The 21,948-nt window shown below is 41.7% G+C and overlaps 2 protein-coding genes across 5 annotated transcripts in view; one reads left to right on the forward strand and one right to left on the reverse strand.

The window, feature by feature from the left end:
• Window positions 1–7,336, reverse strand: part of C2H18orf54 (chromosome 2 C18orf54 homolog) — a 19,369-nt gene extending 12,033 nt beyond the window's left edge. Inside the window, exons 1-4 of one of the 4 annotated variants that reach the window (XM_087958631.1) lie at window positions 7,222–7,336; window positions 4,173–4,504; window positions 2,284–2,964; window positions 1,615–1,762 (exon numbers count right to left, since the gene is read on the reverse strand). In XM_087958631.1, coding sequence (XP_087814757.1) covers window positions 1,615–1,762; window positions 2,284–2,964; window positions 4,173–4,455 — 1,112 coding nt within the window. In that variant the 5' untranslated portion in view covers window positions 4,456–4,504; window positions 7,222–7,336. Of the gene's footprint in view, window positions 1–1,614; window positions 1,763–2,283; window positions 2,965–4,172; window positions 4,505–6,581; window positions 7,170–7,221 lie in introns of those variants that run through there. The other 3 variants (XM_087958629.1, XM_087958632.1, XM_087958630.1) reach the window with 3 other exon arrangements.
• A 1,975-nt stretch (window positions 7,337–9,311) lies between these two features.
• Window positions 9,312–21,668, forward strand: STARD6 (StAR related lipid transfer domain containing 6). Its single transcript, XM_026666285.2, has 6 exons — window positions 9,312–9,401; window positions 10,010–10,059; window positions 13,957–14,083; window positions 18,672–18,789; window positions 20,682–20,775; window positions 21,448–21,668. The coding sequence occupies exons 1-6, from the start codon at window positions 9,312–9,314 to the stop codon at window positions 21,602–21,604; spliced, it is 636 nt and encodes a 211-aa protein (XP_026522070.2). The 3' UTR covers window positions 21,605–21,668.
• The last annotated feature ends 280 nt before the right edge of the window (window positions 21,669–21,948 follow it).

Raw genomic sequence — 21,948 nt, forward strand, 5'->3', positions numbered from 1 at the left:
TTCGTTGTAAGAGGTGCAATGACAAAAAGAAACTAAACTAAAGAAGGTGCCACTTGCATTGCTCCCTCAACTAGGTAGTTATGCCTCTTATGATGTTGGAAACATCTGCACACTGGAATCAGAGAACAAGCAACAGTGAGATGGAACCCAACTGTTCACTATTTTCATAGGAAGCCACAAGAGAAGCGGGAAGAACTTCCCTGGAATAAGGCAATAGCAAACAATTTTTGTAATGTTGAAAGAGAAAACTATACGGATGTGTCCATGAAGCCACCAGGAGTTGAACCTGACTCAAAAGAGAATTTACTACACCTTTTCATTTTCATTACATCCATATTCTAGTATCTTATCTGATACCTTTGTATCTCTGAACTGAGTGGTACAATAAATTATGTATGTGCATATATGTATATTTCTGCTGCTAAGCAAGGCAGGCAAGTTTTCTCCTTTTGTAACCTTTCTTGCCATAATTGTTAAGTGAATCAGTGCAGCCGTTAAGTTAGTAACTTGGTTATTAAGTGAATCTGGCTTCCCCAGTGACTCTGCTTCTCAGAAGGTTGCAAAAGGAGATCACATGTCCCTGGGATACTGTAGCCGTCATAAATATGAGACAGTTGCCAAGTGTCTGAATTTTGATCATGGGACCATGGCAATGCTGCAAAGCTCATAAGTATGAAAACTGGTCATGTAACTTTTTTCAGTGCCATTGTAACTTCGAATAGTCACTAAACAAATGGTTGTAAGTCAAGGACTATCTGTATTCAATGTCAATGGTTAATAAAGTCTGTGGGGAAATAAATTGGCATTTCCCAATTCTTTTTTTTTTGTCTTCTGACCTTGAATGTTGACAGCTATTTCCCTCTCCATTAAATGTGGAGCAATGTTCCTAAAGGAAACAAGTTACATTTTTCAAAGAAAAGACATAGCAGTCTTCCTTAAACACAGCCCTGCCCACACGTTTGACACACTTCCTGGCCATTACTCAAGTCACCCTTGACCTTCCCAAAGCATTGTATGCTCCTGTAACAGAGAATCCCGTGGAGAATGCAGTAAGCACAAAAGGAATGACCAGTTTTTGAACACATAAGCAGGCTTGGCTTGTGGCATAGAGAAAAGGGCCAAAAATCTTCAAGGAAAATTATTTGCCCCTTGGGGGATACTGAGCCAGTGTGAAGACAGTGGGTAACAGGGACTGGTAGGTTATAATAGCAGCGGAGAATTTTGCAGATGCCACTTGCAATTTGGTAGCTTCTCAAGCTACTAGGGAGAAGTGAATCTGGAACTCTGTGTTCTTTTGTCAATACAATGATCTGGAGACAGCTGATGAAACTAAATGGCCGGGGAATCAGGAGAGATAGTGAGTATACAGTTAAAACTACAGGTGCATTCGTGAAAGAGATGACTTTAAAGGGGAGCGGACAAACTCCTGAAGAATCTGGCTTCACCATTATGACAACAGGGTCTAACAGGGGTCTTCTTCTTAGGTTTCTTATACAAATGCCATCCTTTTATCACATTCAGGCAGGTTGAAGAAACTGGTATTTCTCAGGCTATTGCTGAAGAGTCCCACTCTGTGTATCCATAAAAAACTTAATGGAGTTCTTGTATACTCACAGACCAATTGGAACATTATCCCACACTCTTTCTGCTTCTAGAATATCCACTGTACATGGACTACCGTCATTTTTCAGGAGACTGGTTGATTGCTCAGCTGAAGGTTCCAGCGCCCTCCTTGCTTTCTGAATTAGTTTCTCTGTGTCATCTAAAATAATTATGTCACAATTAAAGAGTCACATATCATGCATAAGATACATATTGCATATTCTTTCAAATAAATACGAGTGTCTAAAGCAGGGTTAGGAGCCCTCGGGAACAGTGGTTAGAATGTGGTATTGCAAGCAAACTCTGCCACAGCCTGGAGTTTGATCCTGATGGGGCTCAAGGTTGACTCAGCGTTCTATACTTCTGGGGTCAGTAAAATGAGGACCCGAGTGTTGGGGGCAATATGCTGACAGAGTGCTGTGGGGCAGTATATAAGTCTAAATGCTACTCCTATTCACAGCCGTGGCAATTTTAAGATCAGTGGATTTCAGCTACCAGAAATCCCTAACCAGGACCAACCCATGAAGAATTCTGAGAATTGAAATTAACAATTGCACTTTATTCATTAAATTACTGATAAACAAAGCATAGTCTTCACAGTACCTAAACCGAATCACTACTGTGACACATTCCCAAAAGTTGACTAAGTCTGGCATCAAAATAAATGCTATTATGTATTACCTATAAGCGGATCCGTGTGCTCTCTTAAGCCCTGCAGTAGAAAACAGGCACTTGGAGAATCTTTTGGGCAATTTGATTGAGTATCACATTCATGCTTTAGGCTCAACATATCATTATGTCTTTTAATATTTTGAAACTCCATCAACTCCTGATTATCTTGCAAAAACAGATGTGAGGTCTGTGTAGAATTTTCATTACTTGAATCCAATAAGAGATTGTGGTTCTTCAGCCAGATGGGATATTTGGATTCAGGAATACTACTGATGTCTGCAATGCTCAACTCAGTTTTATGGCTTGTTAGCCATCTTGGATAATTCTTATGAAGCATGGTCTCTCGGTTGGCAAGCTGGTCATTCCCAGGCACAACAGAATGATGTTTTGGAAATTTATATCGTGTACCCTTTTTTCTGCCAGCTTCATGGTATGAAGAGGGAAGCAAGGAATTTTTCAAAGAATCTTCTTTTTCTTTATCGTGGAAGGATGAAGTCCAGTGATGAGAACAAGAGGCAGATGTTGTCCAGGGCCTCCTGTTCACATTGCTTCTCTGAGATAATGACCTAGAAATCCTGAAGGAGAGGGAACCATCTGCAGGTAATGCTAAAAGGTCATCTGTAGTCAGACTGACTATATCTGGCTCATAAACAATTCTTCGTCCCAGACGTCTATGCTGCTTGACATTTTCTAAAACAAGAAGAGATATAATTTGACTTAATCTACAGGTTCCAAGAAAGAAAATATTTCAAAAGTTACTTGTAATCATTCTTGTCAGCCAGCCAACAGAACATTCTATACCATCTTTTCCTTCTAATGTTGAGGCTTATTTCTAGAGATTAAAAGACACTTTTTCCATCAAGAAATGAGCTATTTTTTCAAACCATTGGTACTATCAAATGATGGTACCGCATTCTTTAAAGGCTGAAATTTTGAAGATTTTAATTATCTCAATATAAACTTTCATATGACAATGCGGAAATCTTGGGAGATTTGCTGATATTGCAATTTTGGGACAGCTGTTAAAACTGGTTTCGGGACCTACAGGGATCATTTTAGGAGATAATGGTGATTCACCAGCCATTGGCAGTTGCTAACTGAAGCCCTATATTTTCTTGATAGACATGTGTTTTTTTGTCAAATACTTTTACCTGTCCTACCTGAATACAAATACATTATTTTGACTATTTAATCACATAAATAACATAACATAAATATGCAAAGACAAATTAGTGTCCAGCATTTCAAGTTATATTGCTGGCTGGGTGACTTTGAGGCAATGACTAATTCTTAGCCCAACCCCCGTCACAGAGTTGTTTCTTGGGGGGAAAAGAAGCTGAGGCATAATGTACATTGCTTCCAATTCTACAAAGTACAGGCAATATATGAATGTAATAATAACAACAATAATAATATGAATTATCATATCAACTACATGGGTTAACTTTTACTTATTTTCATAAAACGTACCACCAACTCATATTAAAAAACACAAATGCATTACAAGATAGGGAATCCAAATAACATTAGATACTTCTAGAAAATCAAGGCAAAGAAGAGGAAGAGGAGGAAGAAGAGAAGAAAGAAGTTGAAGTCATAAACTACATGGGCTTAGCTTTCACTTATATTCTCCATGAAATGTACCAACCCATATTTAAAAAAACACAAATATACATAACACTGGGAATACAAATAACACCAAACTCGTATAAGGAACACAGGAAATTGTGTGAGTTGGTTATAGATGGGTACCATAAACATCTAATAAATACATTTAACAAATAAACGAATAAATAAGAAATATATATTAGCTTGACATTTGGATGTTATTTTCAGAGTGACCTCTAATAAAGATTCCTCCACGCACACATTACTGAAAAGGAAACATATACACATACCACTCTTGGCCTCAAAATCATCCTTTGAGGACCTGAAATTTTCAGGAGCCCTCCGAAGAATTTCAATTTTTCCAGGTCTGACATCTGGCGATGAAAGATTGAGATCAAAATCTTTAATATAGGCCTCTAAAGCTTGAGATGCAGAACTATACAATTTGTCCTTGTATTGGACTGAACTGTGACTCAAGGAGTCATGGCCACTTTTAAAGTTACCACTTGCTAGAAGAGATGACACAGTTGTTTCTGGAGAACAGCTATTATTTTTTTTAACCAAGCAGGACATTACTTTTCATTCAGGGGCCATCTGCAACTTTTGCTGAAGCTTTCAAGAACTGTCAATAAGCAAGAAAATACAGATTTTGAGAGTCATCCTAAGGCACAATAATACATTTTCAAATCTGCTTTGATTTTCACATTTAATACATCCCCCACCCCCCGAAAAGAAGAGGTATAATTTAAATTATTTCATTTATAATTTATATTGACTGTGGTAGTTTTATAGTGTGGTAGGTATACTATACAGTTAATGACAGAAAACCAAAATAATATTTTTGCTAAATTGGATAGCAAATTAAATCACAATCCTGAAAGAGAAACTACACTGTATAGTTTGATGCAACTATTTTGTCCCAGGGTTCTCAACTAGCTTATGAAAACTATGGTATTACAGATTTTTTTTTTAAAAAAAAAGATGCTATGCCGATTTTATATTCAACATTTTACAGGAAGAGGAATTTATAGTGAATGAAGCAGAGGAAGAACAATTTGGAGCAACTCATTGCTGGCTGTTCCAGACTTTAGACTACAGAAAGTTTAGCATTTTGTGTTTATCCAGGCTTGAATTCAACCAGGGTTGGAAAAATATTATAGCTTACGTATTGTGACCCCAGTCAATTGTGATTTACTTCATAAAAGAGCTATAATTAGCACCTCAACCCTGTAATCTCTTATTATTATAGTTCATCGCACAGTCAGCCAGATATTTAGACTAGCTTTGACACTTTTATCCACCTGAGTCTGGGAAGGACTTGAGATTGGCAGATGTTGTTTGATGGCGTTAAAGGTATTATTGTAGGATGTAAGTTACTCCAAGTAAAGCTGCCTTTTGCAATCCCAAAATATTTGAGGCACCACTTGAACTATCTCTGCATTCCCAAAATCCCCATCCGCCAATTCCAAAAGACAACTTTACTTGGAAAAACTTAAAAGTCATCTATTATTATTGGTACCATTTTGTTTGTTTTTTTCCTTTTGGCCATAAATTATTCAATAACTTAAATTATTATTTCAATTAACTGCATTAATAATAATCTAAATTATTTTATTATTTAAAATAATTTTAATTAATAATTGAAAAGAGTATGGTTGGTTGCATAGTCAGACAAATGTTTAGGCTGGATTTGGTATTTTTATCCACTGATCAAGTCTTTCCCAGAGAACTTGGATAGGCAGATGTTGTTTAATGGTCTTTGTTTATTTTTATAAATTTTATTACATATTAAAATATTGGACACAGTGCAACCATCCTGGCATTGTCTCTGCCATACACACTAAGGCATAAAACAGATAACATACTCATCATGCATTGCTAATTGTATACAATTATTCTATCTAGTATATTTACAGCATGCAATCTCGTACATTGCTAATTTTTATACATTTATTTTATCCATTGTACTCAATTATATTTGCATAAATAACACCAGCTTTCCATTTTACAAATCCTAGTTATTTTCTGTTCTGGCTCCCTCCTCTCTGTTCCAAACATTGGTAAAATTTATTCCATATATCATGATATTCTGTCTCTCCTTTATTCTTTAGTTCTAACGTCAGACAAGACATCAGTCTAACAACAAAATAGAGACTGTCTTTAATGCCAATGGTGTTCCAGTGGTGCTCCAGTTGTTTTGGGATTGCATCCAAGGCACTTATAAAAATAAAAATATAGTCCTTTGCATGCCCAGCCAGACGTTCAGACTGAAGTTGGCATTTTTGTCCACCTATCACAAGGGTCTTCAAACTTGGCAAGTTTAAGGCTTGTGGACTTCAACTCCCACAATTCCTGAGTTAACATGACTGGAGGAGGAATTCTGTGAGTTGAAGTCCACAAGTCTTAAAGCTGTCAAGTTTGAAGACCCCTGAATCAAGTCCTTCCCAGATGTTGATGTTTGCTGGTGTTAGAGATGTAGTGGCCGGATGTCAGCTGTTGCAAGCAAAGCTGCTTTTTGCAATAGTAAATGAATCTCCCCACCATCTAATATTATGCATGTCTGTACATCTATCCAATTCAACTGCTGAATAAGAGCCCTTGAGATAACACACTTACCAACTGTTGGTAGTTAATTATACGTTTCTGCCATGCCCCTAAGATTAACTTCATGCCTAAACCATCAATTTAATTCCATTTACCAGAAAAGAAGTTACATCTCAGAACATATACAGGCACTCCTCAACTTAGGACCACAATTCAGCTCAAAGTTTGTGTTGCTAAGTGAGAAATTTGTGAAACAAATTGTGTCCCCATTTTACTTTTCTTATCATCGTTGTTAAGCGAATCACTGCAGTTGTTAAGCGAATCTCATTTCCCCGTTGACTTTGCTTGTCAGGTCACAAAAGGGGATCGTGCGACCTCGGGGCACGGCGGCTGTCATAAATGTGAGTTGGTTGCCAAGCATCCGAATGTAAATTGCATGACCCTGGGGATGCTGCCACAGCGGTTAAGTGTGAAAAATGGTCCTAAGCCACTTTTTTTTCAGTGCCGCTTTAATCCGGTCACTAAACGAACTGTTGTAAATCGAGGCCTACTTGTATAGAGTTTAGAATAGAACAGAATTAGGAATAAGTATAGAATAGAAATAGAATGAGCTGGAAGGGACCTTGGAGGTCTTCTAGTCCAGCCCCCCTGCTCAAACAGAACAGCCTCACAGGCTTTATTGTTTTTATAACTGAGAAGGGATTTCGGCAGTTTCAGAGGACGCCCTAATTCTTTCCGGGCTCCTCCGGCCGTGTAAAAGAAGAAATCCAACCGCTCTCCCCCCCTCGACCTCACCTGCATCCCCGTCGGGATCTCCCGCCCGCCGGTTTGAAAACACCTCAGCCCTCAGAGCTCTAGGGCCAATGGCGCCGGCTGGACTCCAACACGCATGCTCCGTCCCTGCCGCGCGCCCATTGGCTCACGCGGAGGCGCAAGCGGAGAGCCCGGAACCACAAGTCCCAGCAGGCGTCGGGGCCGAAAGGCATCACAATGCCGGCCAGCCACACCGCCCTCTCCTGCTGGGATTTCGCAGTTACAACTAGCAGGCCGGGGAGGCGGAGGCGACGAGGGATGCTCGGAGGTGAGGGCGAGAGCCATGGGCATGGTAGTTATTGTGTCCGGGGATGGGACTTTTAAGGCCTTCGATCCCTTTCGTCCAAGCCAAGCGGGGATCTCGAGAAGACGGGAGGACCACAGCTGCCCGCCATATCTGCAAGGCAGCAGCGTCAGGAAACTCACACAAGACAGTTTGCACTTCTTTCAAAGAAATAACATTGCCAGCATGGTTTGATGGCAGTTTGTCCTGGAAAACCCCTTTCCCTGGTCTGTCTCAGGTATCCTTAGAGTCTTAGGGCTTCCTGGTGGTCTCCCATCCATTCTGACCCTCCTCAACTATTTTTATGTGCTGCTTTAAAAAGACCAGCGAGGGTTTAAGAAAATCCATGGAGCCTGGACTGGAGGATCGAAAGAACTTTCTGGGAGAAGTCAATAACAAACCACTTCATGCTGCCAATCAAAAAACAAAAAATCCATATAATGTAGGACTCAGGAAGGAACTATTATTCTGATCTAACTAATCTTTCAAAGGGATTGTTACAGCTTGATTCACAAAGATATTCACGGATTACAAAGCCAACAGAGATTTGAAGTAGTCTGTATTACAAGGCATTTCCTGAAAGCAGGACGCGTTACAATCGTGTGGAAATGTTGATAGAATATTAGGAAGTGGTTTTTGGGTGAGTTCACAATAGCCTTCAAACTGGCAAGCTTCAGCTTATGTTGAGACTACAACTCCCAGAATTCCCACCCTGGCCATCTTGATTGGAGAATTCTGGGAACTATTGCCCCAGTTCCCTCTAAAGCAACTCTTGGCAACTTTAAGCCTGGCGGACTTCAATTCCCAGAATTCCCCAACCAGCTAAAGTCCAGCAGGCTTAAAGTTACCAAGGTTGGGTACCCCTGCTCAACCATTTGGACCTCAGGAAACCACCAAACTCATAATTTTAAATCCCGCGGACCGCTAATATGAATTTTGACTGACAGTGGTTGCAGGAACAAAGTCTGCAGGAAAATTCCCCACCCCATTTTCCTACTGATCAATCATTCTTTATTTGGGATCGCAGGGTACCGTCTCCACCTCCGTTCTGGGGGGGGGGGGGAGAGACTTTTGGCTTCATGCAAGGAAAGCAGCAGAAGCAGCAGAGATCTTTCTTGCTCTCCCCCAAACTCCGTCAGAAGGGAGTCTTTGCTGGCACAGCCCCTTGGAGCAGGATGCCTTGAAGGGTCCCAAAGACTCATTTCTGGCAGAGTTTGGTGGGGAGAAAGAAAAACTTTTGCTGCTTTCCTTGCGTGCAGCCAAAAGCAGAAGAAGAAAGAAGTGGAAAGAAGCAGCCCGGTGGCCAGGCCAGGCACGTGGGGCAAGGGGGGGAAGTGGGCAAGTCCCCGCCTCCACCCTTTCCCCCCTCCAGTCACTACCTCGTGTTGTTCGCAATGCAAGCGATGCAAGCCTTGTGTTCCTGTGGGCTATGTGGGTGGCACAGCCTTGTGTTCCCACGCAGCCTGGATTAATTGCTTTGGGGGGTGCTTTGGGGATGACATTTCTCTCCGGACCACCAAAATTTTCTCATGGACCACCAGTGGTCCCCGGCCTACTGGTTGGTGACCACTGCTCTAGAAGGCATCAAATTGAAGAAGGCTGCCCTGGTTCAGCATTTTTTGTGTGTGTGTGTGTTTCTATGAGTGCTATTGCATACTTTTACTTCCAAAACTTTGAATAGAAGTCCTTTGAAGGAAAACAGGAGAGAAAAATCTCTTATTTTTCTCTCCTGCTGTTGGGATATCCCATGCCATTGATACATGCATCGCTTTCATATCTTTCCAGTTAGATGGATTATAGGAAAAATGCTGAAGAGGTCTCCGCAAAAGTTTTTTTCTATCTCCATGATAAAGAAGGATGGAAAGTGGTAAAATCTACGGTAAGAAAAGTATCTATGTTTGTCTTATCTGAACTAGTTGCCCCTTGCAAACAAACAAACAAACAAATATGTTTAGGCAGGATGTCTAAAGGTGCTTTTTCAAAAGGCAACTGGACTTTGTTTTCCCATGAAGACATTTCGCTTCTCATCCAAGAAGCTTCTTTGGTTCTCATCCAAGAAATTTCTTCAGTGTCTTCAGTTCTCCGGAACTGAAGAAGCTTCTAGGATGAGAAGTGAAACGTTTTCAAGTCCAGTTGCTTTTTGAAAAAGCACCTTTGGGACAACCATGATCTGGATGTCTGAGAATCCCTCTAGTCACTCCTAGGCAGGAGATAGTTAATTATAAGAAAATACAGAAAGCTTTCTCCAATGAATTACTTGGGCCAAATGGGCAATTAAAATGAGAGGTGCCCCGAGTTGTAATTCATAGCTTCTGAAATGCCATTGATTCCTTTCATTCAGCATGTGTATTTATTTAGGAATAGGTTTGCTTGCAGAGTACACAGTTTTGCTAGTAGGAATAAAACAATACTTGATGCAGCTAAAATTATATGCATATCGCAGAAAGACAGATGGTTAATTCCTGTTCCCTTTCTTCTCTATTTGAGAAACACATGGATGTCCTGGCCAAACCTTCAACAGAATTTCCAGGAATCCTGTAAGTATCACTTTTTCTTCCAGTGCATTTTACCCACCAGAGCTGTGAAAAGTAGCGTCAACAAGCAGGATGCTTTCAGAGCGGCTTCTCCATTCTAAGAACAGCTAAAGAAGGCTGCATTCACAAATAGACATAGTGTAAGACAGAGGTCTTCAAACTTGACAGCTTTAAGACATGTGGACTTTAACTCCCAGAATTCCTCCTCCAGTCACATTAGCTCAGGAAGTCCACAAGTCTTAAACCTGCCAAATTTGAAGACGCTGAGTGTAAGAGGATACGACTTGTATGAATCAAAGGGAGGGGGCGTGGTTTGATATCTTCTTCTGCTGAGGAGTCAACTATCTCATGAAACTAAGTACAGGTAGTCCTTGAGTTACAACCACAATTGCGGCCCATATTTCTGTTACTAAGCAAGTCCGTTCTTAATACCTATGGAGATTCTCAGTCATCCAGCATCACCTGAAAAAGCACCTTTGGAACAACCATGGCCTGGATGACTGAGAATCTCCATAGACTTTCAGCTATGCACTTTGGGATGAACTCTCTTCGAATGGTGTGAGAGAATGAAGGGATTTCCAGAAAAAATTGCAGATTACAGGAACCATTTGCACTTCGGTTTGAGATGCAGACAACACAGTCTCATCCCCAACAACCTTGCACTTGTCTCCCACAGCGAAGGGACACAGGGCAGAAAACATTCTGCAGCCAAGAAGGCTCCACACCCATTTGCACGACTCAGGGGATCCTGAGGACACAGACAAACCCCCCAGTGGCCTCAATGACTCTCTAAAATAATGCAAGTGACCAATGTCTGCAAGGAATATAAATCCTTCCGTTCCCCACCATCTAGTCAGACCTGAAGAAGCTTCTTGGATGAGAAGTGAAATGTCTTCAAAGAAATAAAAAAACAAGGAAGTCCAGTTGCCTCCTGAAAAAGCACCTTTGGGACAGTTGTGAATGTTGTAAGACCCACTCTGGGTCAGTCACCCAGGGCCAGAAGTTTAATCTTCTGAGCAGAAGTGGTATTCAGCCGGTTCTGACGAGTTCTGGAGAACCGGTAGCGGAAATTTTGAGTAGTTCAGAAAACTGGCAAATCCCACCTCTGGCTGGCCCCGCCCCCATCTATTCTCTGCCTCCCAAGTCCCAGCTGATTGGCTGGGTCTTCTTTGGTTGCCCTGTATAGGAGAACGGAGCTGGAAAGCAGGTTAGTGGGGCGGGGAGGGAATGGAGAGTTTACAGTAACCTTCCCTGGACTGGGATGAGAATGGAGATTTTGCAGTAACCTTCCCCTGTCACGTCCACCAAGCACACCCACCAAGCCATGCCACGCCCACCAAGCCACACCCACAGAACTGGTAGTAAAAAAATTTGAATCCCACCACTGCTTCTGAGCTTTCAGACTCATGCTGGAGCCCATCCTCAGGGATCTTCCCTCCCACCAGAAGGTGTGCTTTGGCTATTCCATGCGTCATATTTATATGGTGCCTTCCTATTGGTTGATTAGTGTCTTGAGGGCCGGCGATTGGAGCACACAGTTGTTAATTGAGGTTTTCCCCCCTTTTATTGCCTTCCTTGTTGTATCTGTTAAGTGAATCACTACAATTGTTAGTATCCCAGTTGTTAAGTAAATCTGGCTTTCCCCTTTGACTTGGCTAATCAGCAAGTTGCAAAAAAGGCAGGGGTGGGATTCTACCTGGTAGGACCAGTTCTATAGAACCGGTGATTGTTATTTTTCCTTTTCTTTTTCCTCGACCATCAGCTGTTCTGCTGTGCCGGGAGATTTAGATGAGCTAGAAAGCAGGAAATCTTTGGATTTCTTGATTTTTAACTAATCTAAAAGCAGAACTGAACCTTCCTTAGGACTGAGGCTTCTACTTTTCAGTATTTTTCAGACTCAGGTAGCAGTTTGCAGATAGATAGATCTCTAAGTGAATCTGTGATTCTGTGAGCAATTCAATCTGTCTGCCTGCTTTGCCTGCTTTGGCAAAAACTCAATCTGCCTGCCTGCTTTGCTTTTGGGTAAAAGTTGCTCTTTTTTAAATAAAAAATTAAATATTTACATAAATATTTACAATATTTACATACAAGCCACGCCCAGCCAGTCACGTGACCCCCAAGCCATGCCCAGTTGGTAAGCCACGCCCATCCAGTCACATGACCACTAAGCCACGCCCACAAATTAGGCCATGCCCACAGAACCAGTTGTTAAGAAATTTGAATCCCACCCCTGAAAAAAGGGGATCACATGACCTCAGGACATTGCAACCATAAATCATAAATGTGATCCAGTTGCCAAGTGTCTCTGAATTTTGATCCCGTGACTGGTGCAATGGTTGTAAGTGTGATTCCTAAGCCACATTTTTCAGTGTTGTTGTAACTTTGAGCAGTCACTGAATAAATAGTTGTACATCGAGGATTACCTACCAGTATGTGGCATGATATGAGTGGAAACGGATCTGATCTCTTTCTCTTTGATAGTTGCAGCATCCGGGGGTCTGATGTGATCCCCTTTTTGTGACCTCCAAACAAGCAAAAAAGTCAATAGGGCAGCGTTTCACTTAACAGTTGTGGCAAGTAAGGTCGTAAAATGAGGCAAAACTCACTTAAGAACTGCCTTGCTTAGAAATTTGGGACTCCATTGTGGTCGTAAGTTGAGGACTACCTATAAGGGCTAATATTTTGGAGCTGATCCTTCTTTTTTTTTTGATGTCTAGGAAAGAAAAGATTGGTTGTGGGAAGAAGAAAAAAAAATAACAAAGCTGTTTTCCATCATTTATCTTGTTTAGACTTAGAAAAAAGTTCTTTCATTCCACCCTCAAAGAATTATTTTTCCTTGTGTTTTTTCTTCTTCGTAACAAATACAGAACTCAGGTCCTTGAGAAGGACAAAGAATGCCAAATGCAGTATAAAACAGGAGTCCCCAACTCCCAGGGCTGTGGCCCGCTTGGAACCAGGGTCCCCTCACTAGTCCACAAAGCCAAAAAAAAGTTTGGGATCGCTCGTTTAAAGCATCTGGCTGACTGTGCCATCAACCACAAAATAATTCGTTTATTTATTGAGTCCATATGCCTCTCAACTCTTTAGCAGCTCTCACTCTTTAAGAGAAGGGGCTGTTGTAGCCCGCCAGCTGCCAGCAGAGCTGGCAGCAGAATTGGACGATGAGGAGGTCGGGGGTGGGGGGAACTTGGGCCAGTTCTGGGGTATGGGGAAGGCTCTGATGAATGCTCTGCATCAGACGCAAAGAAAGAGCCAGGGCTGCCTGACATTTCCCAGTCACCGGAGAGGCAGCTGCCTTTGGAGGCTGAGATAAGTGGGGAGGAAGAACAGCTGGGGTCTGTTCCAGATGCATGTATGCGCAGAGCTGTTAGGAAAGAAGAACAACTGTGGACAAGGAGTCAACTCAGGAAGCAAAGCACACGTGAATGCTGATTGACCCCTCCCTGGCTGGGGAATAAACAGAAGGAAAGGGGAGTGGTGGTTGTAGGAGACAACAATTTGGATTTCAGAAGATTTGGCTCGTGTGTTTCATTCCTCAGAGACTGCTTGCCAGAACTTAATTTTCAGCTTTACCGCTGGGAGTTCACAGCCTGGCAATTATTTCAAGGAACTGATAAGGTCTGTTACTGCATTTAACTCTTGGAAGGACTAGTGCCTGGAGTTTTCAGTGTGTGAATGCCATTAATTCACAGGAGATAAATAAAGGGGTTTTTTTGGGACAAGGAATCTGTTTCTTGTTTCTGCTAAGGTTGAGTCAGAACAGGGGCATACAAAATCCCGCCCCCTCAAACACTTTCTTCCCCACGACAATTTATCCCTAGAGAATTTAGAAAGATCTTCCCTCAGAGATGCATTGGTGATCCTCCTTGGTTCAATTAACCCTGAAATATTTGTTTCCAGATACCGGACTGAAGTGTCGATGGAGATACCGCCTGTCAAATTATTTCCTTTTGTTTTCCGGCCTGAATATCGCAGCAAGTGGGACAAATCATTGCAGTCGTATAAAATTGTAGAAAGAATTGACCAGGTGATTCTGTGAGATAAGGAAGAGCGGCTGAATGCTGCAATTTAGCATTTAGCAAATTATGCCTTTTTCATAGGATAGCTGTTTCTAAGGGAACTGAAACATAAGACAACAATTAGCTGACTTTGGGGTGTTATTTTGAGGATATAGATTAGAGGTAGGGAACTATTGTTTGTATGACTTGTGGTCTTCAACTCACAGAATTCCTGAGTCAGCTAGGCTTGCTCAGGAATTCTGGGAGTTGAAGTCCAGAGTGGGCCAGAGTTCCCCATCTCTGTTATAGGTAGCATACCTTCTGGCACTCAGTGGTTGCTATCTATTAACCTTTCGAGGTAGTCCAGCGAAGAGGGTATAACTATACTACTGTAGCTTATTGTAACTGTACAGTAACAGAATTTTGTAAATATGAATTTTTTTGCTCCCTCTTTTCCTTTTGTCTTTCATTGTCTGGAAACCTAACGAAAGGTCCACTCTGGACGAAAATACCTTTTGTATGATGCTTACCTAGTCCAGGGATATCAAACTCAAGGCCTGGGGGCCAGATATGACCCATGGGGTGCTTAAATCTGGCCAGCAGGGCTGTCCTGGAAACAGTGAAGGACCAGCTTGCAGTGCCTCTGCCAGCAAAAATGGAGCCTGCAGTCCTCCCGAGCTCCATTTTTGCTGGCAGAGGGTTGCAGGATGTCATCAGAGCCAAAAACGGAGCTCGGGAGCCCGTTTTCACTGGCAGAGCAGTCAGGCCCACCACAGGCATCCCCAACACTAGTGACATCGAGCTGGCCACTCCCAGAGGTGGTATTCAGCAGATTCTGGCCAGTTCTGGAGAACCGGTAGCAGAAATTTTGAGTAGTTTGGAGAACTGGCAAATGCCACCTCTGACTGGAGATTTTACATTATCCCTCCCCTCTGCCACACCCACTAAGCCATGCCCACAGAACCGGTAGTAAAAAAAATTGAATCCCACCACTGGCCACGCTCACCACAGCCACGCCCACCACAGCCCCCTGAGGTCAAACACGAACCTGGTGCGGTTCTCAATGAAATGGAGTGTGATACCCCTGATCTAGTCTGTAGTCCTCCACCTGTTTTCTAAGGTCACTGCCGCGTACCCCTACAGCAGGGCTGGTGAACAATGGCCCTTTTTATGACTTATGGCCTTTAGCTCACAGAATTCCTGAGCCAGCCATGCTGGTTCAGGATTTCTGGGAGTTGAAGTCTGTGCAAGAAAAGTGTGCACTTTAGGATAAAATGGAAAACCAAAGCTGCATTTAAACATTACGCAAAACTATGATGTATTTGGTTTTGTGAACTTCCTGTTTTGGGTTCATCTATTTATCAAATATAGTTTTAAAAAATGTGGTTAGGCGTGAAGTAGATCCTTTGTCTATTTTCTTTCACCTTGTGATTGACGTGCATAATTGGCTGGCTGTTTCATTAAAATCATCTATACACTATCATGTTGCATGAAAAAAAAAACATGTTCAAAGAAAAAACAAGAAAGTCCAGTTGCCTCTTGAAAAAGCACCTTTGGGAAACCATGATCTGGATAAGAGTATCTCCATAGACATTTAGCTGTACACTTTGGGATGAACATCCTCGAATGGTGCGGGAGAATGAATGGATTTCCAGAAAAATTGCAGACTACAGGAACCATTTGCACTTCAGTTTAAGATGGAGAAGAGACGCAGGGCAGAAAACACAGCTCCATAACACAGTCCTTTCAGCAGTTCCAAGAAGGCTCCACACCCATTTGCACTACTCAGATGATCCAGACAAATCTCCAAGTGGCCTCAATGACTCTGAAAGAATGCAAATGACCAGCTGTCTGCAAGGAATGTAACTCCCTCTGTTCCCCAGTATTCAGTCAGAGCTGAAGAAGCTTCTTGGACGAGAAGCGAAAAGTCTTCCAAGAAAAAATAAGAAAGTCCAGTTGCCTCTTGAAAAAGCACCTTTGGGACACCCATGACCAGGAAGATTGAGAATCTCCATAGACATGAAAAAACACAATTTGCCTAGGTTCGCACAATATGCAGTCTGTTTAAGTCTAATATCTGCATAGACATACTGCTATGATCCTGAAAAGTTTGCTCCTTCTCCATTTTGGGAGTATAATGCAGTGTTTTCCAACTGTGGCAACTTTAACCAATGTGTGGACTTCAACTTCCAGAATTTACCTGCTAGCATGCTAGCTGGGGAATTTTGGGAGCTGAAATTCACACATTTTAAATTTGTCAATGTTTAAAAATATTGGTATAATGAGCAACAGAATACAGAATAGAGAATAATAAGAGTTGGAAGGGACCTTGGAGGTCTTCTAGTCCAACCACTGTTCAAGTAAGAGAGACTATACTATTCCAGAGACATGGCTATTTCTATTAAAGGTTTCCAGTGTTGAACCACCTGCAACTTTTGAAGGCAAGCTGTTCTACTGGTTAATTTATTTATTTATTTATTTATTTGATTTGCCAATTGTTTACAAGATAAGTATAAGTGTATACATAGTTGTGAATACATGAAATGGGTACATATAAGAAAAATAAAAGAAGAATAAGAGAAACAATAGGACAGGGACGGTAGGCACGTTGGTGCGCTTATGCACGCCCCCTACAGACCTCTTAGGAAAGGGGTGAGGTCCATAGTAGACAGTCTAAGGTTAAAGTTTTTGGGGTTTGGGGAAGAAACTACAGAGTCGGGTAGAGTATTCCAGACATTGACCACTCTATTGCTGAAGTCGTATTTCCTGCAATCAAGTTTGGTGCGGTTAACTTTGAGTTTGTATCTATTGTGTGCTCTTGTGTTGTTATGGTTGAAGCTGAAGTATTCATTGAAAGGTAGGGCATTGCAATGTATGATTTTATATACCATGCTTAAATCAGACCGAAGACGGCGTAATTCAAGGTTTTCTAGTTCTAGAATTTCAAGTCTGGTGGCATAAGGTATTCTACAACGAGTAGAGGAGTGGAGAACTCTTCTTGTGAAATATTTCTGGACTTTCTCAATTGTGCTAATATCAGATACGTAATGTGGGTTCCAGACTGATGAACTGTATTCGAGTATTGGTCTAGCAAATGTTTTGTATGCTCTGGTTAGTAGTGTGATATTACCAGAGAAAAAGCTACGTAGGATTAGGTTAACAACTCTTAATGCCTTTTTGGCTATGTAGTTGCAGTGGGCTCTAGCACTCAGATCATTAGAGGTGAGTATTCCAAGGTCCTTTACAGAGCTTGGGTCATTGTTCTCACGGTTAGGAAACCTAACCCATTTTTTACTTTATGTTTTAGTATTTTATGTGAACAACCTTGTAAATATGGATTAATTCAATAACTAAGTTAGAGATGTGAACATAGCCAATGAGTTTGATCTAAAGATAGAATTGTTTCTAAAAGTACAAGAAATGTTCTTGCAACCAACCATGGGAACCTTTTCTAAAAGAACCGACCATATCTAAAAACATGGCGCTCAGCAGTTCTACTTTAGGGCCATCTAATGTTTGGAATCATTTAAGCAACATTTTTCTTCTGCATAACAGATTTGTTGAATGGGTGATTAGTGGTAAGCAGGATGTAGAAATATGAAGTCCTCTATAAATTAATAGGCCATATTCTTTATAGGTACCGTATATGCCGGCGTATAAGACGACCCGGCGTATAAGACGACCCCCCAACATTTCCACTCAAAATATAGTTTGTTATATACTCGCCCCCTCTTCTGCACGCCTTCCACTTTTGCACTTTTTTTTTTTTGAGGCACTTTTGTGCACCGTGGAACGATCCCGTGAAGCCGAAGGAGCAGCCAGCCTTCTCCCAGCTCCCAAGGAAGCAGGCTCGCACCGCCGAGCTCCGCTGAGGTATCCGGCTGGGGCTGTCAGGAGTTGTTACTGCTGGCGCGGCTCGCGCGCTCCAGTCCAGCGTTGCCTCGGGAAGGAAAGGCAAAAAGGAAGAGCCGCGGCGGCGCTTTGCAATGGCAGCAGCGGCTCCTGGTTTTGCCTTTCCCTTCCCGAGGCAACGCGGGACTGGAGCTGCGTGAGCCGCGCCAGCAGTAACAACTCCTGACAGCCCCAGCCGGATACCTCAGCGGAGCCCGGGCGGTGCGAGCCTCGCTTTCCTTGGGAGCTGGGAGAAGGCTGGCTGCTCCTTCGGCTTCACGGGATTCGCTTCCACGGTGCGCAAAAGTGCCTCAGCCGCGGGCAGCTGCAGTGCTTCCCAATTACTATTTGCCGGCGTATAAGACGACCCGGCATATAAGACGACCCCCCCAATTGGAGGCATCTTTTTCAGGGCAAAAAAGTCATCTTATATGCCGGCAAATACGGTACATAAAGAATATTTGTTCTGTGTCAATTATATGTATTAATTTATTCAGTGAAGAATTGTAGTGAATAGTGTTTAAGTCACTCACAAGTAGTTCAAACATAAAAAAATGACTTTACAAACCTAGTCTTTAAATAAGGTCCACTGATGGGGCAATAAAAAGTATTTCAGGCTAAAAATTGCATAATTTGATTTACACTTTTTTTCTAAGTTGACAGCCTACCTGTTTTAATTCACTAGGCAGCATTTTCATTTGTGGACTTTTTTAAATTAAACCATAGGACACCTTCATTTGTCACAGTATTACCCACAGTTACGGCTTTGGAATGGTTTCGCCAAGAGATTTTGTCTTTATGCTGCACTTAAAAACCTATGATGGAAATTTAATGACAACAAACTGTAAGTAATTGTTTACTGGGAGAAGATAAAAATTATGGTGTTTAAGTGATAAATGTGCCTGCAGACCCAAATATTCAGGAAAGGAAGATCTATGCAATTAGTTAAACAACTGAAGGAAAAGAACAGGAGGAACTGAGGGCAGAGTTAAATGAGTTATCAACCTAGAATTGTTATTTTCCCATAAAAGGTTGAAGTCAATCCCCTCTTGAATTCTGTTGACCCACATCTACCTTGAATTTAACATTGAATGGTAGTTGACTAGATTCTTATGTATTAGTTTGTGAAATACTTTTTTTTTGACTTAACAGTTTGGTCCAGATACTTTGGCAGCTTAACAGTTTGGTCCAGATTCTTTGCACCTAATAACAACTACTAATTTCTTTGTCCCAGTAAAACAATGTCCCTTCAGACTCATATTTCTATGCCTTGCCAGTGGACTGCAGTTGATAGTCATTTGAGTGGCAAGTCCCCCAATTTTGCTGCTTTTTATTACTTTGGTGAGATTTGGTGAGATGAGGGTGCTTTAAGTGATAAACTGGGTACCCTAAGTCTTATGGAACAGCTCAATTTTCCCAGTCTTTCAAGAGTCTAAAGCAGCATTTTTCAACCTTAGCAACTTATTGTAAAGATATATGGACTTCAATTTTCAGAATTCTGTAAGTTAAAAGCCCACACATCTTGAAGTTGTGTTAAGGTTGAGAAACACTATTCAGAATGGTGAAATTGTTTAAGAAGTCAATTTCAGCTTTTAATCTGTTTCATTTATTCAGAAAGTAGTTTTTGAGGACTCACTGGGTATAAGATTCCATCTATCACACACCAGGGGTGTCCAACCTTGACAACCTCTGGACTTCTAGTGGAAGTAAGACTTGTGGACTTCTACAGCCAAGTCTTAAAGTTGCCAAGGTTGGACACCCCTGATCTATTCTAGATCATGTCATCATCCTATCTTTTATGTCAGAGTTTATCAGAGGGACTGTCAGGAGGGGTCTACAATAACTCGTTGAGACCAATTATCCAATGGCCAATTTGCCACAGGACAAGAGTTGCACTAATATTGAAGAAATACTCTAATAGAATCATTAAAGAAAGCCAAAGGAAGGACAAACTAAAATGTGGATGATTAAAAATTAAAACAATTTTTAATTATTTTGAATAATTAAATTGTTCTATAGTGAGTTGTTCGGTTGTGAGTTGGCCATGGTGAGTTGACTATAGGTAAGTTGTCCCATTCTGGTCAGGTGTGTTGTGCAGGCTAACAATACTCATTTTCTTAACAAGCTTGCTTAGAAGGTCCTACACTTCTTGATAGTGTCAAACTGCCAAAAAGAAAAAAAAAGCTACCTGAACTCCATTGTTGGATACATAAACACCTTTTACTTTTACTTCAATGATCAGCATGGTCTGTGGTTTAAATGAAATGAATGATGTATCAGAGTCGGCTGGCAGTCAGGACTCCGATATGCACCCCCATTCAAATCATAAGTTTCTAGCCGCATCTCTCACAGTAAAAAAGTTTGATTTATTAAGAGTTGACATGTCAGTGTTTCCCAGTTGCAGCCGATTCTGACACATTGATTCATTTCACTCTTGACCCTGGTCTTCCCCCCACCCCCTGGATGTATATTCTCCAATGAGACACATCCATAGCCAAGAGTCATCAATCATGGTCTCCAGTAATAATTTTGCGGGCCAGAAGCTTTGGTTGCCAAAGCAATTATCTGAAGCATTTAAGGAATGCACTGCTTTCCTCCACTCCCTTTCTGCTGACAACTAAAAAGACCAAAGAAGTATTTTTTAGTTGACACTGATTTCATATTTGGATGGCTGACAGATTCAGACAGCTTGGCTGTTTAAACAGATTTCAACATTTGCTTTGTACTTTCTTATAGCCATCAGTGTGGTTCATCCTAATTTACCTCCAACTCCAGCTTGTATTCGGGGCACCACTTTCTCTTCTGGCTATGCCTGTCTTCCACTACCAGGGTAAGGATTTTGAGCTACTTCACTGCAGAAACTTTTATTCCTGGGAAAACATTTAACCTGAAAGCTGGAAGCACTCTAAATGAACTGGACTCTACTCATTTGCCAGAAGTGCCGAAGGATGGCTTGATATTATTACCTGAATCGTAAACTTTTAAAGATCCCGTAATCCCTTGCGGGGTGGAGTTTTGGACAGCTGAATGGAGCAGTGTGTTTACTGGCCAGATGCCCTTCCTGTCACCAATGCAGAGTTCTGTTCAGCAGATATATCCACATTGTGCCCAGAAAGATAAATATCTGCCTCTAACCTAGGATTGAACTCACAGCCTCCTGATTGTGAGGTGAGAGCTCCACCTCTAGGCCATCGCACTACTCATATTATTACCTGAATGTGTAGATGTAATTCTTCCCATGCTCATCTTTAAAGAGTTTGTTGGAGAAAACAGATCCAAAGTTTATTCGAGTGCTGCAAGCCAAGCTTAAACTGTGATCAGGGTTAGGGTTAGGGTCCAACTATTGATCGCCTCCTGGGGGGAAGAGAAGCAGGAAAAGGTCATAGGGATCCCTGCACTTAGCAGAAGTTGAAATCCACTGATCCACACTGGATTCAGAGAAGGTGGGGAGGGAGGTTCCTCAGAACTCTTACTGTTAAAACCCCATTCTTCTTTTTTTCAGGAACCCAGAGCACACCAAACTTATGATGGTCGTCCAGGTGGATTTGGGAGGCTTTCTAATGCCTTCGGTGATCAATTCCGTTATGCCCATGAGCCTCATAAACTTTGTGACCGATTGCAAGAGTGGATTAAAGATGTTGAGACAATCAGGGACATAAAATCCCCTGCCAGAGGGTGCAAGGAAGCTTGTCTTCAATACACAACAGACCCACGTTTGGTCTAATGTCAAGAAGAGATAGGCAAGTTTTTTGGGGGTCAAGAACTTCACTCAACATTTGGGGGGGAGGGATGCAAACCCCCCATCTTTCCCAGCCCCTTCTTTCCATATTTGGAGGAAAGAATATTGTCAGTTTGTAAATATCTGTAGAGATTCTTGGTCATCCAGGTCATGGTTGTGCCAAAGATGCTTTTCCAGGAGGCAACTGGACTTTCTTGGTTTTTTTTCCTGAAGATGTTTCGCTTCTCATCCAAGAAGCTTCTTCAGCTCTGGCTGGATGGTGAT

Source organism: Notechis scutatus, chromosome 2, assembly GCF_049901735.1.
Source record: "Notechis scutatus isolate UNSWTSFEM ecotype Mainland chromosome 2, rNotScu1.2, whole genome shotgun sequence".
In the NCBI taxonomy this organism is placed as follows: domain Eukaryota; kingdom Metazoa; phylum Chordata; class Lepidosauria; order Squamata; family Elapidae; genus Notechis; species Notechis scutatus.